Source organism: Dipteris shenzhenensis, chromosome 32, assembly GCF_047967505.1.
Source record: "Dipteris shenzhenensis isolate YYH24624 ecotype China chromosome 32, Dip_SZ_1.0, whole genome shotgun sequence".
Lineage (NCBI taxonomy): Eukaryota > Viridiplantae > Streptophyta > Polypodiopsida > Gleicheniales > Dipteridaceae > Dipteris > Dipteris shenzhenensis.
In genome coordinates, this window is record NC_141627.1 from 10844858 (window position 1) to 10861137 (window position 16280).

Consider the following 16280-nt stretch of genomic DNA (forward strand, 5'->3'; position numbering starts at 1 on the left):
GTATTGAGGTCCTATCGTAACTCTGGAGGTGAAGGGCAAACTCAGCTGTGACAAAGGCTGGCACTAAAGGCGAAAGCTAATAAAAAAGTAGTCCACATTCTCTTCATTCAAGCTACAACTATTTGTGAAGACTATACGATTTCATTTCAGTCTCTCCCAAATGAGCATCCAAGCAAAAAAATGCTTTGAGAAACGGTGTGTCCTTTCATGTATGAGCTGTCTTTTCACGAACGTATATGACCTTGGGCATGAGGGCATGTGTCCCCTTCATAGGGGAGAAGTCTAAAAATGAAGTGGTGTGACACTACATGAAAGGGTGTGCCCCTTGGGTTAAAGGTGTGACTTTCACGATGGGGTGTATGTCCCTTGGTTAAATAGGTGTGACTCTTCATGAACAAGGTGTGTCCATCAGCAAAGAGGTGTGTCCCATGGTCTGGGCCCAAGCACATGAAGATAGGAGTATGGTATTGCCCATTCACGTCATTGGGTGATGTGAGTATTGAGACATTTCAAGATGGGGTATGTCCCTTGGTTGAAAAGATGTGACTCTTCATTAACAAGGTGTGTCCAGTCGGTGAAGAGGTGTGTCCCATGGTCTAGGACAGCCCAAGCACACGAACCCATTCACGTCCTCTAGTGACGTGAGAGTACGGAGATTCTAAGAGTCGACTTTAAAATTATGTGGGCAGTGGGTGAAAATTCACTACTCTTCCCATCCATCTCTTCCATGCAAAATGCGTGGAACACCTTCTACCACAGGTTGGTACCGACTAGAGACTAGAAGATAGCACGATTTGCTCTTATATCACTGTTAGAAATCCTAGTAATCTAAAAGATGATGAACAAAAAGGAGATTGTAATGATAGCAAAGAACAAGAATATATGTATTGCCTCCAATGTGTAAAGAGTTAGAAGTGTGTCTGATCCATCTAAGAGGCCTCCCTTATATAAAGAGCGAAGAGCCATACGTGAAAAGGTGTGTGCTCCAAAGGGTGTGCATGAAGAGGGGTGTACCTCTTGTGAAGGGTGCATGCAACCTATTGATGAAGAGGCAAGCATGCTAGCAACCGATCTCGAATATATTCCAAAGAGGAGGCAAGCATGCTAGCGACCGATCTCGAATATATTCCAAAGACACAAGGACTCCCATCATAGTCAGGCCCATGTGGAGCTCAGACTGCTCATGGCCTAAAGGATAGTATATGACATGACAGGAGCTATTCTTGACATATGGAGCTTCTTTCACTTCATGTTGTTCCTTGTGTTAGTTTATTAGTGATTTCTTGAAGGTGTGATTGACACGTCTAGTTCCTCCCATGGGGATGAAGTCTCATGATGATTTTCAGGGCTTTTTTGGCCTTCCACAGCGTTCATAAATCTCTCTCTCTCTCTCTCTCTCTCTCTCTCAATACATCTCGAGCTAAGGTCATGATCTTCAATACATCTCGAGCCATCATGCGTCAGGAGCACTTCACATTTGCGGGGTCATTTGTTGAGATAGTTTCATCATACACTTATCTTGGGGTTATCTTCTCCGGACCGAGCTTCACTATGAGGCCCGCGATGCAGGCACGCTTGAGTAGATGGTATGCCTCATTGGCCAAGCTAGAGAGGCAGTGCTTCCCCTCACACTTTCAAGATCCACGCACCAAGGGGTTGCTTTTTGACTCCTTGGCTCGCCCAGCGGGGATGTACAGCAGTCCTTATTGGGGGCCAGACTTGTCGGATACAGAGTGGGCCCGTGTGGAGCGGCTACACGTTCTCATGCTATCACGGATGACTCGTGGTAAGTCATCCGTTCCTCACCAAATCATTCAGGCTGAGTTTGGGTCACCCCCTTTACAACTAGATGCTGCATTTCAGGTCATCACATATCTGTACTGAGTTAGGGAATATGGGAATTATACCTCGGGGCATAGCAGGCTACCATGGATAGCTTTATCCTCTTCTATGGCACTTGCAGCAGGAGGAGATCACAGGTGCTGGTATGCACGTACAGAGAGATGGTTTGAGCGACTAGGGCTCCACATGGATAGACTACCTCCCTTTCAGTATAGCATGGATGCTCCATTCTCTCCCCTCTTATCACACGAGGCCAACCAGGTTATCCGTGAGGATCTACTACAGCTACACACTTTTCGGACCTGTTTGGAGCCGAGTGAACTCCCAGTGAAGCTTAGCTTCTACAGAGATCACTTCTTACATATCACAGCGGAGGGTTTCATTGACCCACCAAGATACACATAGATTCACCTACCCCACTCGATGAGGATCTCTCTTGGGCACTTCCGGGTCTCTTCACACACACTTCGCATCGACAACGGCAGAGCAGAGCGACTACCCAGGGAGCGGCGCATATGCACACTATGTGACATACAAAAGGTTGATACAGAGGAGCATTTCATCTTCAGGTGTCCTGTGTACTATGAGATCCGAGAACGTTTCCACTGCCTCTTCAGAGATAGTTATGGGATTTTAGCCCATTTCCTCTCCTACCCAGACCAGCGGTGTTTGGCAGATTTCATTCATGAGGCACTTAGATACCGCGAGAGGATACTCCGAGCACGGAGACAGGAGCAGACTTCTTCCTCGGTTGATCCCTCTCACGGCTCTATCACGGAGTTCTTTCAACTAGATCACATGGACCCCAACGAGACGAGGCCTCGACATGACCGTGTCCCGGAGCCCGTGACCCGACAGCTCAGACAAAGGGTCGACACACAGATCACACTTGGAGACATCCCCTCCTTGTTTAGAGTTGGAGCCCGACCGACGGGGGTCACAGTAGCCCTGGTTAGATGCAGAGCTACAACCAGGAGACGTGCCAGGACCGCACCTCTGAGTGGCCGACAGCACTCTATTGCCGACCTCATGCCTCCACTGCCTCATCCATCCTGATATCTTGCTGTTGCTGGGGATGATGATGATATTGATGATGATGCTGAGATTGATATACAGTCGACCATCGACATGACTACGTTGTAGTTAGGACTTAGTACTGCCATTCTGCATTTTTTGCATTTTTTGCATTTTGCATTGGTATGGATGCTCGTTTAGTAGCTCCACTACCACAGCTCATTGTATCAGGATTTTCACAATCTCATAGACCCATCGGTCTTCCGAAGACTTTAATAAACTCTCTTTCTCTCTCTCTCTCTCTCTCTCTCTCTCTCTCTCTCTCTCCTGTTTGCCACTATACCCCCCCCCTTCTTTCGCTTCCAGATCTGCTCTTCCTTACCGTACCTTTGCAAAGCTCTAGCCAACGGGGACAGGTGCCATAGCAATGCATCTAGATCCAACTCTGTTGCAGGTATGGAAGAAGTTGGAGAAAAAGGCTCCACCCTGTCCCACAAGATAAAAGAATCTAACCTCCAACTTCTCTTTTATTGAAGACGTGTGGTCAGATATCCTTTCCACTTCCCAGCTGAGAGCAAAAATGTTGAGTTTGATCTCCTTACTTCCTAAGCACTCTTTCAACTTACCTTTATGGCACAGGCAGTCATAGAACAGCACAGTCACCTGCCAGAATCAAAAAGCTTATTTTTCGACTCTAAACCCTGAGCTTTAGCTATCTTAGGATAATCTATATCAAAGTTGATAAAACCCGAGATTTGTGCGTATCAGATGCTCCAAAGACCTTGAAATAAGCTTCATTCAGTTAAAAGTCGGTATAGTTTTCTTCTGATTGCTTGCTTCCAGATGAACTGACTCGTTGCAAATCTCCCCCCCCCAAGGCAAAAGAAAAAAAAAAGTAAAAAGCAAAAGAAAAAGAAATTCTTTCCCAGACCATGTAAACAAGGGTCACCCTCACAAAGTCTAAAGCTCAAAAACATTTAAAATACAGTAACGCTTCTTCCTTCTCCAATAACTTTTCAAGAAGAGATGAACTTTTCAGAAGAGAGATGAACGACTGATAAGAACACAGCTAATGATGCCCATAGTGGGATGATAACCTACAGTCTGAAGCTAATAATGATAGTGGGATGATAACCTACAATGGACTTCCTCCGCTTAATGCTTCCAAGGTTAAGAGAGAGACATAAGACATAGAACTGAAAACTACAACAACTCTTAATGGTTGTCAAGGAAAGGAGCCACCAAAGAAAGAATAGCTAGGGGCTTCAAAAAAGCACCCCAAAAAAATGCAGTAACAAACACCCTAATTATTAGAAAAACCTAAAACCTATTTCACTAATCTTAGAATGTACAAAACCTTACATAGAAGATCTGTAGCCTATACATCTTATTGAAGGACATATTCTGGCTTGTTCTCTTCCATTAGAGATTTACTGAGAGTGATATGATTCAGTTATCTTTCAAAAATAGGACAGCATAGATTATTCTATTAGAAAAGAAAAAATCGTTCTCACATCAACAGCAGATACACAAACAAACAGAAATCATACTATGTTCGGAGTTTAAATCCCAGGAGTTGAGAGAAGCCGCCTACAAAGTTTCAAGATTCTTCAATCGCCCAATCTGAGGTGGTATTGAACCTGTCAATTTATTGCCGTGAAGATCCCTGCAAATTCATCCAGAGACTGTTAGCTGCCAGCAGCAAGCAGAACCATGATGAATAAGAATCTCGCTGATACATTTCTGCATTAAAAGTAAATGGCATACTTCCATACATCAAACTCACTACACACAGAACCTCTCCCAATACCACTGGGCTTCCTCTTTCTTAGATTTTGATACACGTGCCTCTCTTATGGATGGAGCTAGATTAAGCCATCCATTCGCACAAAGATGCAGATAGTAAAAACAAAAAACAGCAGGATGACCAGTGCTCACAATTTTTTAAGGTCCAACAAATTTGTCACTGCTGTTGGAAATGGGCCCACAATGGATACTCCATACAACTCTCTGATGAATCAAGCATAAGATACAGTCAGTTTTTAGGCCAAATCATTTATGTATGTGCATACCAATAACATCCTTTGAATGCATGTAGATCTTACAAAGAAAGACCAGGATGCATTATTAATGAGCAAGCAACAACAGACACTAAAATTTACCAAGAACATGTAATTAAAAAGTAAATAAGCACTACTGACCTCAAGGATATTTCATGTAAAAAGATAAAAGTCACATTGCAAGCAAAACTCAAGAAGCTTATAAAAACCAAAAATTAGATGCATTGTAAGTCTCTCTTATCACAAAGTAATTTTGAATAATCATTCCAAATGCACAAGTCAATGACCAACGAAGAAGGACGATGATGTGCTGCCTACATCAAACCTCCCTCATCTATTAAAGAAGTATTGATGGGAAGCTTCGGGTCTATTCCCAGCCTAGCAATAATGTGTATACTGTGACATCCGCACTCAAATCATTAGCACTCAAAAGCGCTTGCTTGTCGCATGCACAAAACTTAGTGGTTGTGCTGAAGTTCGAACCTCCAATTTAATTCTTACATTGACTGAGTATGCTGTCAATGCATGCAGCACATGGCTCATTTTGTAGCCTATTTCCCTCCTCTTGAACACAAACAAGGAAATCCTCAGTTCTTTGATTGATATCTACTTTTAGATTTTCTGTCCTTACCTGCTTGATTATCCATTTATAAGAGCTACCAATTGGAGCTGAAGCCCCTCACACATGTCCTTTCAAAAATTAGACACCAACCCATGTGCTGAGTTCCTGACACTGACTGGAGGCAAAGAGCAGATTCAGCCATGGTGAAGGTAGTATTCGAAATGCGGTCTTTTCAAATCTCATTCAACCACAAATGTAGAGATACATTTTCTGGTCAAATGTAGCATGACGACTGACAGAAATTTAAGAGAAACTTTGGCAAGGTGGCTAGGTCAGCAAATTCATGGACCACAACTGAAAGGTAACTGAAAGGTTAATCAATTACAAACCACTCAAGCAAGAGCTCTATGTCTATAAACAATACTTTAAATTATAAACAGGTGAAGTCCACAGATTTCCATGTCCTTGAGCTTGAAGTCATTTGGCCAGAAAAAATCAAACCGGCAACTTCATCACATAGTGCTATGTGAATCACAAGACTAGATTGTCATTGAGTATCCTCATGAAAAGGGAGAGGAGGACAAGCAGATATCCATCTAGGTTGATGCCATCTTTCAAACAGTGACTTTCCTCCACAAAGTCTGGGCCTTACCCTAGTGGAGATTACCGAGGCTAGCATTGGAGTCTTCCAGGCGACTAGCAGAGCGGTGTTGATACAGCATTGTACGCGCGGGTATCGACACGGTTTGGTAGTCACGGCATTCAGATGGATAGAATTCATCCCTTTCAGGACAGCATGGGTGCACCACCCGAGATGATCCCACGAGATGAAATCAATTGTATCATACGGTTGGACCTCCTCCAACTCCATACATTAGGGCTTTGGGGGGCGAAGAGTTCCCCACCAAGATCCAGTTCTACCAACCACTTCCTAAGGGTCTCGCAGCATGATCTTGTCATCAGACCTCAGTACCTTGAGGATAAGAGAGTTTCACATGCGTTGATCGCCATAGGTTCTCGTCACATCAGTTGAGGATTGAGGCAGGGAGAGCTGCAGGCATACCCAAAGAGCAAAGGATCTGCACACTATGCCGGATGGCGGAGACCGAGACAGAGGAGCACTTTCTATGTGTCTGCAAAATCTACTAAGAGACCTGAGGGCGATATCACTGCCTCTTTTAGGAGGGGTATGCCTTTGGTCCACTTACACGGCTGACCCAATCAGGTTTGTGTTGGGCTCTATCTGATTGAGATGTGAGAACAAAGAAATATACTGATGCGACATACCAAAGAGCAGCAAGGATTGATGCCACGGGTCACCGAGATCGACAAAGCACAAACACTTGTTACAGATTTTTATGCATCTGAGTCAGCTGTCGGTGAGGCTGAGGGAGAGGAGCTTGATGAGATGAGAGCATCATGGATTACCAGTGGGAGTCTCCGCCATGATGCTGCTAGAAGAGACACGTACTCCACATGCGACATGGACCAGAGCACGCACGATGGAGGTCCAGTCTATTTCAGCCCTCCTCAGAGGTGACCGCCAAAGACAAGGCGTAGCCCATTGGATACAGACATCGAGGAGACCACCACATCGAGAGATTGCTCGGCAAACACAATTACGAGAGCTCCTCACATCTCATCAAAGAGCCACAAGGTTACCTAGATATATGGAACCTGGGCATGTAAAAGGAGCGTTAGCTCTGAGCACCTGATACTCTTCTAATATTTTGCTACTCTACTATTTTGTTCGCTAGCTTAGCACTTTAGCTTTCAGCAAGGGTCTTAGTGAGCCCTTTGTTCTTAGTGGCTTGTATGAGTTACCTTTTGGTTTTGCACTTTGTCTCATAGGCCCGCAAGCTCTCTCTCTCTCTCTCTCTCTCTCTCCCTCTCTCTCTCTAAAATGAGGACGATTTCATCCAAGGACCAAGGTACTTATATATTCACCTTTCCCATGCAGACCGAATCACCATGAGCCACCTCATGACTTCACCTCATAGATTCCAAGATGTGAGGTTGCAGCCACAAAACATTGTAGAGATCCGAGGCTCTATATTCTTTGCGACACATAAAAGGGGGAGACAGACGAGCATGTTCTAATGCAATGCCCTAAATACTACGAGATCCAAGAGGGATACCATTGTCTTTTCACCCATGGATACACAAACATGAGAAAGTTCATTGATTCCCCAAATCAAAGATGTGCCACATTATTCATACACAAGTTTATCCAAGTCCAATCCCAACTCATGAGGTGAACAACAAAACCCAACCCTGGTCCCCAAACAGCAGCAAATCACAGACATCTTCACAGGAGTAGTAGTTAGAAGACACTGCAACCATGAGCTGAACACAAACCAATGATTATCCATCCCATTCGAGGTATTGTCCATGCAGAATCTTGACGTTAGGCCACCTATGATCTATCACCACCCTAGAGTTGACACTACAAAGAGTAGTTGTGGACGCCAGCAGCGATCTCAGATATGTTTTAGAGCCGCAGCGACTCTTGGTCGGATCCTGGTCATGCGCTCAGGCTACCCCCCTCCCCCCCGTTTTTTTTTTTAATAACAAAAAAAAAAACCCCACTCTCAGCTCCGACCAAAAAAAAAAAAAAACAGCAGCTTCGATCTTCTGCAGTCCCTTCTTTGCCCACTGTTGCCTCCCCCATAATGAAGAACAGGGGGATGAGGACAGGAGACTAGGCGAGAGACCCCTCGATCCAAATCTGCATACGCATGGAGATGGGGAAGGGGAATGGTGACAAGGCGAAAACACAAAAGCAACTCAGTCTGGAGGACTTCAACAAATGCAGCAACCGGAGCGGTTTGACAGTGGACAGCACCGCGGCCCAGAAGAAAGGGGCCCGCCCAAAGCCCATGCCACTCACCACATCCTCGACCTCTATGGTTACCACCACTATTTCACCACCATCATCCGCCTCATCATCTACGCCACCTCTCTCCTCCCCCTCTCCTGCATCATCATCACAAGTCTCCTCTCCAGTGGCCTCACCACTGGCCCCACTAACCACGGCTCCACAGTACTTTCCCCTCGTATCACCTCTACCTCTCAGTCAGCCACCCTTCATCACCTCGTCCGGCCTCGCTACTCTTACATATCACTCCCCCGCCCAGATCATGCTGTCCCCACCCTCAGTACAACCTCAGCAGCCCACCTTCATTCCAACCCCTCTTGAGATCCAATTCCCACTTGGACCAGGACATCTTAGGCCCCCGCCAGATGCTTGGGACTCCCTATTGGCTGAGATACACAGCATCCGGGCCCATCAGGCAAAGCTGACACATTACACCCAGGAGCAGGCCCAATACACCCAGGAGCAGGTCCGCATTATACACGAGTAGGGCACCCTTATCCAGGGACTCAGACACGACATCACACAACTTCGAGAGGAGCTCGGGACCCTCAGAGCAGTGCCTGGAGGGACCCCAATCACAGAGATGGAGGCATAGATAGCCACAATACAGTCGGCTATAGCAGAGACGACTAGATGGGTGGACGTGGTGAAATGGGAGCCTGCAAAGGCAACCGTTTCAGCCGACATACAGGAGCAGCAGAGGGCTTCGAAGGCCCTCAACATCAGCACCACTACGACGCCCATGGAGGAGGCGATCACCTTTGTGACCACCACCATGGGGGTCCCCAACCATGGCATAGAGGGAGCATGGCGTCATAGTTGCACGAAACGGCCGTTTCTTGGCTGGAAACGGAAACGGCGAAACGGAAACGGCGTTTCTTGAAGAAACGCCGTTTCGTAAAACCTGTTTTTGCCCTAAATCCCAAAAGTCGTGATTTCGCCGCCTGGCTCCATTTTTCGCCGCCTCCTGCCGATCGCACTCCTCCTGTGCATCCTTGCTGCTCTCTCCACCTTCTCTAAGCTCTCTCCATCCCTCCATCCTTTGCTCTTGGACTCTCCATCCCGTTTTCCTCGGACCTCCATCCTTCTCTCTCCATCCTCTTCATCCTTTGCTCCATCTTCTCCATCCTGCAAAAGCTGCAGCTTGGCAGCCTGCTCTCCATCCCTCCATCCTTCTTCTCTCCATCCTCTCTTTAATCTTACCTGTAACCTCTCCATCCTCCTTCACTTCTACCTCTAGGCTCTGATCCTCCAGGCTCCTTCCACCTCTCCATCCTCTTTTACCTCTGAGCTCTCCATCCTCCTTCTACCTCTCCATCCTTTCTCACTTGTGACCTCTCCATCCTCCTTCTCACCTCTCCATCCTCCTCAATGCCGAGAGATGCTTATTGGGTCCATGTCTCCCTCCTAGATAGTTATAAAGGAGGCACTGGCTCCAAGAAGTATGAATGATGCATTGATGCTTGAAGGCTGAAGCTTCAAGTCTAGATAATTGTATTATGTATGATTTGCAAATTGCACTCTATTGATAATTATATTATGTATAAAAAATAAAATTCTATACATAAATTGTATCATATTGCCGTTTCTTCCGTTTCCGTTTCGGCGGGGCCCGGAAACTCCGTTTCTTCCGTTTTCGTTTCTTCCGTTTCCGTTTCGGCTGGTAACTATGCATGGCGTGTTGGGAGAGATCCCAACCGAGAGCAGCCCCTAGTCATTCGCTTCAGAGATTCGCATGCTCGACTAGCGATACTCCGACACCGAGCCTCTCTACGAGAGCATCCCACCCTGTCCATGGACGAGGTTTTGACACTACCACACATTGAGGAGCGACGAGTTCTTCTGCAGCAGCAGGATGTTGCCTGCAAGGAGGGAAAATGGGCCGTGGTCCAAGATGGTAGGTTGTTGACCAGCACCCGTCGGCTCCCACCCGTATCCCCTAGGGGGACGGGGCCTATGAGACTCAGGTTTCCGAGACCCTGGACTGCACCATTTGGAACTGTAATGGTACCTTATGGTCAGCCCCAAGAAACTTCTCGGAGTCTTATACAGGACGAGACATAGTCTTTTACACGGAGACACACCAGAGCCCCGAGCGTCCACTACCGATAGTCAATGGCTACACATGGGAGTCAACCTTCAAGGATGAGACGAGGGATACAAGAGGAGTCCGAGGATCAGGCGGGGTCGCAGTATTGTACAAGTCTTCCCTCGATGGAGCCATCTCCATTGAGAGGAAGGACGCACACTCCCGATTCATGTGGATCCGGATCCGACGCACAGACACCCGTGACCTTTTCATAGCAATATGCTACTTCCCACCAGACACATCCCACTTCGCCAAAGTGGCACGAGAGGAGGGTGAGACATCGCCATATGCACCCTTACATCAGGATATCCCAGACCTTTCAGCCCGCGTGGAAGTTCTCCTTATTGGGGACTTCAACGCCAGAACGAGTACACGACAGGCACCACTCCTGAACTTCCGAGACGACTCTATCATGCTACCAGACATGGACCTAGATGGAGCAAGTATGACTAGGACCTCATCGGACCAACACGAGCCTGTTACACCATATGGACACGCGCTCCTTGATTTGGGCAGGATGCATGATCTCATCATCTACAACGGGCTCGACCTATGGCCCTCCTCGGGTGGTTTTACTTACTTCCCACGCGGGGGGGGCATTAGTGTAGTAGATTACATCATGGTATTCCCTACCTTCACTTCATGTATCACCGACTTCACCGTAGCACCACTCCCTCCAAGAGCTGATCACACATACCTATTCTTCACTATTGCCACCCCACGCTTAGCCACACCACATAGGAAGCACGACACCTGCCACGACATACACTTTGATCACAACCTCTAACCGGCCTACTCTCGACGCCTAAACAGACTCCTAACCTACATTGATCACATACCACTCATAGAGGACCGTGCTGCCCTGATTAGTCGCACACTCCACGAGGCTACCCTCTAAATCTTTCCCCACACCACACGGTCCACTAGACCACCACCTCTTGGTTCTATATCCTGCAACAATTGGTACAATGCGAAGTGCAAGGCCAACTCCGACTTGAAACCAGATGTCACCTCCCGAACACACCAGACACAATACGCAAGTACCGACATCTCGTACGTCGGAAGAAGCAGGCATTTCTTCGTCAAAATGAGGAGCTGCTACACATCTTGTACAACAACAACTCTAAGGATTTTTTGCAGAGATTCCTTGAGCGTAGGTCCCCACCATCACCCCTCACCGACACGAGAGTCTGGCACACGTATGCACACCATCTTTATGATGTCCCACACCAGCCCACTCCAGATCTCATACACACCTCGCCCCACCACTTGCACATTGTTCACCACAGGGGGAGTCAAGGACGCGACATTGAAACTGCACAATGGCCGAGCTAAAGATCACGAGGGGCTATGCACTGAGTTTATCGCATATGGGATCGACATGTTAGCCCCGATCCTAGCAAAGCTATTCAATGACGATGTTTGCCTTGGCTTCCCCCGCACTTAGACACTCAACACCATCACCCCCATCCACAAGGTAGGGGATCCCATGGACCCGAGTAACTACAGGACTATCATGATTGGACATGTGATGTCCAAGATCTATGCAGCTGTATTGGATGCATCGGTCAGCCTGTTCGCAGAGATGAGAGTGCTCAGAGCAGAGGGTCGTGCCAGTTTCAAGCGAGACCATGGGACTATGGATCACATACTCACACTCAGGAGTGTCATTGAGGAGGCTAGATCACGGAAGGAGAAGGTATATTGTTGCTTTGTGGATTTCCGCAAAGCCTTTCACACAGTACCTCGAGCTCGTCTTATCACACGCCTACAGACACTGGGATTTGATCAAGAGATCATCTGGGCAATCATGGCATTGTATGAGAGTCTCAGGCCGAGTTCGTACAGACGCAGGTTGGACAAATGAGATCTTGAGTACCGTAGGGGTCAAACAGGGTTGTCCCTTATCACCGACCCTGTTTGGCCTCTACATCAATAAGCTTAAGACTTTCTTGGGGACGTTCGGAGGGACCAGTTTCAGAATTCTAATTTATGCATATGATGTGGCACTCTTGTCCACACCCGAGGGGCTCCAGTGACACCTGGATGCACTTCAGGCTTTTTGTTTATCCTATGATTTGGAGGTCAACCTTGGCAAGACCAAGGTCATGATCTTTAACACATGCAACGGAAGCAATTTACTTTTACTTTCGGTGGGTCACCAGTTGAGATCGTATCCTCATACACTTACTTGGGGGTCATCTTCTTTGGCCCGATCTTCACGATGAGACCAATGACGCAAGCTAGACTAAGCAGGGGATACGCCTCACTGGCTTGGCTAGAGAGACAGTGCTTTCACTCCCACTTCCAGGATCCTCGGACCAAGGCTCTTCTCTTCGACTCCTTGGTCCGACCAGCCGGTATGTATGGTAGCCCTGGTTGGGGACCTAACATGTCAGAGATAGAGTGGACATGGGTGGAGCACTTGCAAATCCTCATGCTCTCACGGATGATCCGGGGAAAACTGCCTGTACCACATCACATCATTCAGGCCGAGTTAAGTGCTTCTCCACTCCAGCTAGATGCAGCCTTTCAGACCATCACATATCTACACCGGGTTAGATCATATAGGGACTGCACATCAGGGAGACATAGGTTGCCATGGTTGGCTCTCGATTCCTCCATGAGGTTGGCAGCAGAGGGAGACGAGCGATGCTGGTATGCACGGACTCACAGATGCTTTGTGAGACTAGGGTTCCACATCGATAGGATACCTCCTTTTCAGTACAGTTTAGATGCCCCTCCGGTACTCCCACCCACCATCCCGATTAGGCCACATACCAACCAGGTCATTCGAGAGGATCTCCTACAGCTACACACCTTTAGGACCTGGTTGGACCCGAGGGAGCTTCCAGTGAAGCTGAGTTTCTACAAAGATTACTGTCTTCACATTTCGGAGGAGGGATTCATCACACCACCGGGGTACATTGAGCTTCATATGCCTCACTCACTACAGATCTCCATCGGGTAGTTTCGAATATCATCACACCGCCTCCGCATAGAGAGCTACAGAGCAGAGGGGATTCCTAGGGAGCATCGCTTATGCATATTGTGTAACTGTCAGGAGGTTGAGTCGGAGGAGCATTTTATTTTCAGGTGCCCAGTGTACTACGAGATTTGAGGTCGCTATCACTGTCTCTTCAGAGACGGCTCCGGGCTCCTTTCCAAATTCCTCACCACCCAAATCAGAGATGCCTCGCAGCCTTCATTCACGAGGGAGTCCGACACAAAGAGTACTTACTCAAGCGACAGGGCTTGGCCACATCATCAGACCCCTCTCAGAGCAAGATCACAGAGTTCTTCCCATTGAGTGACATTGATCGTCCAGCGGGCTCCTTTCCAAATTCCTCACCACCCAAATCAGAGATGCCTCGCAGCCTTCATTCACGAGGGAGTCCGACACAAAGAGTACTTACTCAAGCGACAGGGCTTGGCCACATCATCAGACCCCTCTCAGAGCAAGATCACAGAGTTCTTCCCATTGAGTGACATTGATCGTCCAGTCTCTAGCCGCATACGTGACAGAGACCCCGACCCAACGATTGCAGCACGACACACGAGACATCGAGGAGACACAGATCACTCTGAGGGACCTTCCATCATTGTTTAGACCCGAGATACGTCCCACGGGAGTCACAGTGGCTCTGGTCTTGCATCGAGTCTCATCCAAGAGACCGAGACACACGGCATCCCTTGACAAGCACCAGCGTCCCATCACCGGCTATGCATCGGCCAAGGCGACATAACATACAGAGGATTCCGCTCCGCTCCAGTCCTTTTCTTTTCATTGTTACATCCAGATGTATTTGATTATGTATGATCAGACTTAGGATTCAGCACGGGTGATGATGCTCATTTCAGTAGCTCCACCCTTACTGTGATTTGTATCAGGTTTTCTTTCAGTCTCATAGACCCATCGGTCTTCCGAAGACTCTAATAAAATTTCTTTCTTTCTCTCTCTCTCTCTCTCTCTCTCTCTCTTTCTCTCTCTCTCTCTGAGCTCAAATTTCACTCATGGCTAGCACCTGACGGAATCTTCCTCACAGGCCACACACGTGCATTCGGAGACCATCTGTATTCGTTTCCATTAGATATTTAGGATGCTCCCCTATTGTGAATTTGTATTTCAGCATTCGCCTAAAAGGCCCTTTTGGGCTTTCGTAACCGTTAATAATCTCTCTCTCTCTCTCTCTCTCTCTCACACACACACATAAATCCTTGGAGCATACTCTGCAAAGAAGAGTTGAAATAAGAGATTTCTAAGAACTTCGAGTTACTAAAACCGTGAAGTCGTTCCAGGCTAACAGAAACATAGTCTACACCATCCCAGCGTTCTCGTTTAGTAAACTCCCTGCATTGCTTAATGTCATCAATCATGCGTGTGAACAAGTAGGAACCTAAGCACACCGTTCCCTTGATCTGCCGTACACTTACAGTTCTGTGATAACACGATGCTCGCCCTGATTCGGAGGAGAGCAAGTGATTCCAACCCAGGGAGCAACGTCTCCTTCGCCGCAAGGATCATCTCCAACCCATGCATAGACTACCTTCCAGCCAAGAGACGCTTTGATTTCGTTCAGCGCTCTCACTGCAAGGGGACAGCAAGCACGTTACGACATGCTCACTCTTAACTCAGCCAACGCAATGTTCTCTGGGGAAAAAAAAGTCAGCCAACGCAATGCTTACAAATAGCAACAGCTAAGAATGAATGATACATGGAGAGGTGAAAGTATCTTCCCTCTTTCTCGGTGTGATCCGCCCGTTACCAAGCAACATTGATTTAAAAAAGAATACATAAGCTGATTCTCAAGAAGCTTACCATCGCGTTTGAGAGTTTTGGAGCGAGCTAAGGGGATGAAGAAGAGGAGGCAGGAGAGGAGTAAGATCCGGGAAGGCTCCATAGCTGAATATCAGATCCGAGCTTCACCAACGTTTGATCTGTTGGAAAGCTTCGTTGCTTGCCCTCTCTCACTTGTCTCCTTCATTTGGGGAAGAAGACACTCACCAAATCATACTTAACTCCGTGTTAACACAGAGAAGTTTTACTTTTCTACATAGATAAGCTAACCATTCATGTGAGTGTCTATGTGCCGGTCCTCAGATCAAGTAGCTCGTGGTCGCCCCCGTATATCGAGGCGCTACTGGCACTTTCAATTTCGATACCGCCAAAAGAAAACACTTCTCACCTCACTGGGTACCTAAAACTACTATGGACCCGCACTATGGACCCGCACGTTGCTGTGGCACAACATGATTGTGCCTGGTGGAGTTCCTGCAACTATGGAGTTCTCGAGGAGTTCTTGACAAATGGTGAGGGAAGTACAAAATGAAGAATAGTATTAGATTATACTTTGCTTACGTGGCAGAGAAGAGTATCACTTTTGGCTTGTTGGTCAAATTTGGTAGGTAGCCATGTGGCACGCACGTTCGACGACCTTCTTTACTCTAGTCCCTGTGCATAGCTAAATCACCACATGGCAACTACACATTTCACCTACCTCTCCTCCTACTTGCCAAGCAACTTGCAATTTCATCATTTTTTACACCTCTTTCCTAAAGGTGACATGTGTAGAGAGAGTGTCGAGTTGTAGAGAGAGAACAAGGTCAATTACATATAGTATAGACAAGTAGGGGACCCACATATTATTACAGCACAACATGATTGTACCTGATGGCAAGTGAAGTTCCTTGCACAAAATGAAGGAACAGTGTTAGATTATTACATGGCAAAGGAAAGTGTCACTATTGGCTTGTTAGCATTCTTTGAAGCCACACATAATAGTTAAAATTTTGGTCGACAATGTGCAGCCATGTGGCAAGCATGCGTAGCTTCCT

The 16280-nt window shown here is 47.2% G+C and overlaps 1 protein-coding gene across 2 annotated transcripts in view; it reads right to left on the minus strand.

Moving 5' to 3' along the window:
• LOC147880294 (Leucine-rich repeat (LRR) family protein) overlaps positions 1–15497 on the minus strand; it is a 42098-nt gene extending 26601 nt beyond the window's left edge. Inside the window, exons 1-4 of one of the 2 annotated variants that reach the window (XM_087370584.1) lie at positions 15265–15497; positions 14880–15033; positions 4795–4866; positions 4451–4522 (exon numbers count right to left, since the gene is read on the minus strand). In XM_087370584.1, the coding sequence (XP_087226710.1) occupies positions 4451–4522; positions 4795–4866; positions 14880–15033; positions 15265–15346 (380 nt within the window). In that variant the 5' untranslated portion in view covers positions 15347–15497. The remainder of the gene's footprint in view (positions 1–4450; positions 4523–4794; positions 4867–14879; positions 15034–15264) is intronic. The other variant, XM_087370583.1, reaches the window with a different exon arrangement.
• Between the last annotated feature and the right edge of the window lie 783 nt (positions 15498–16280).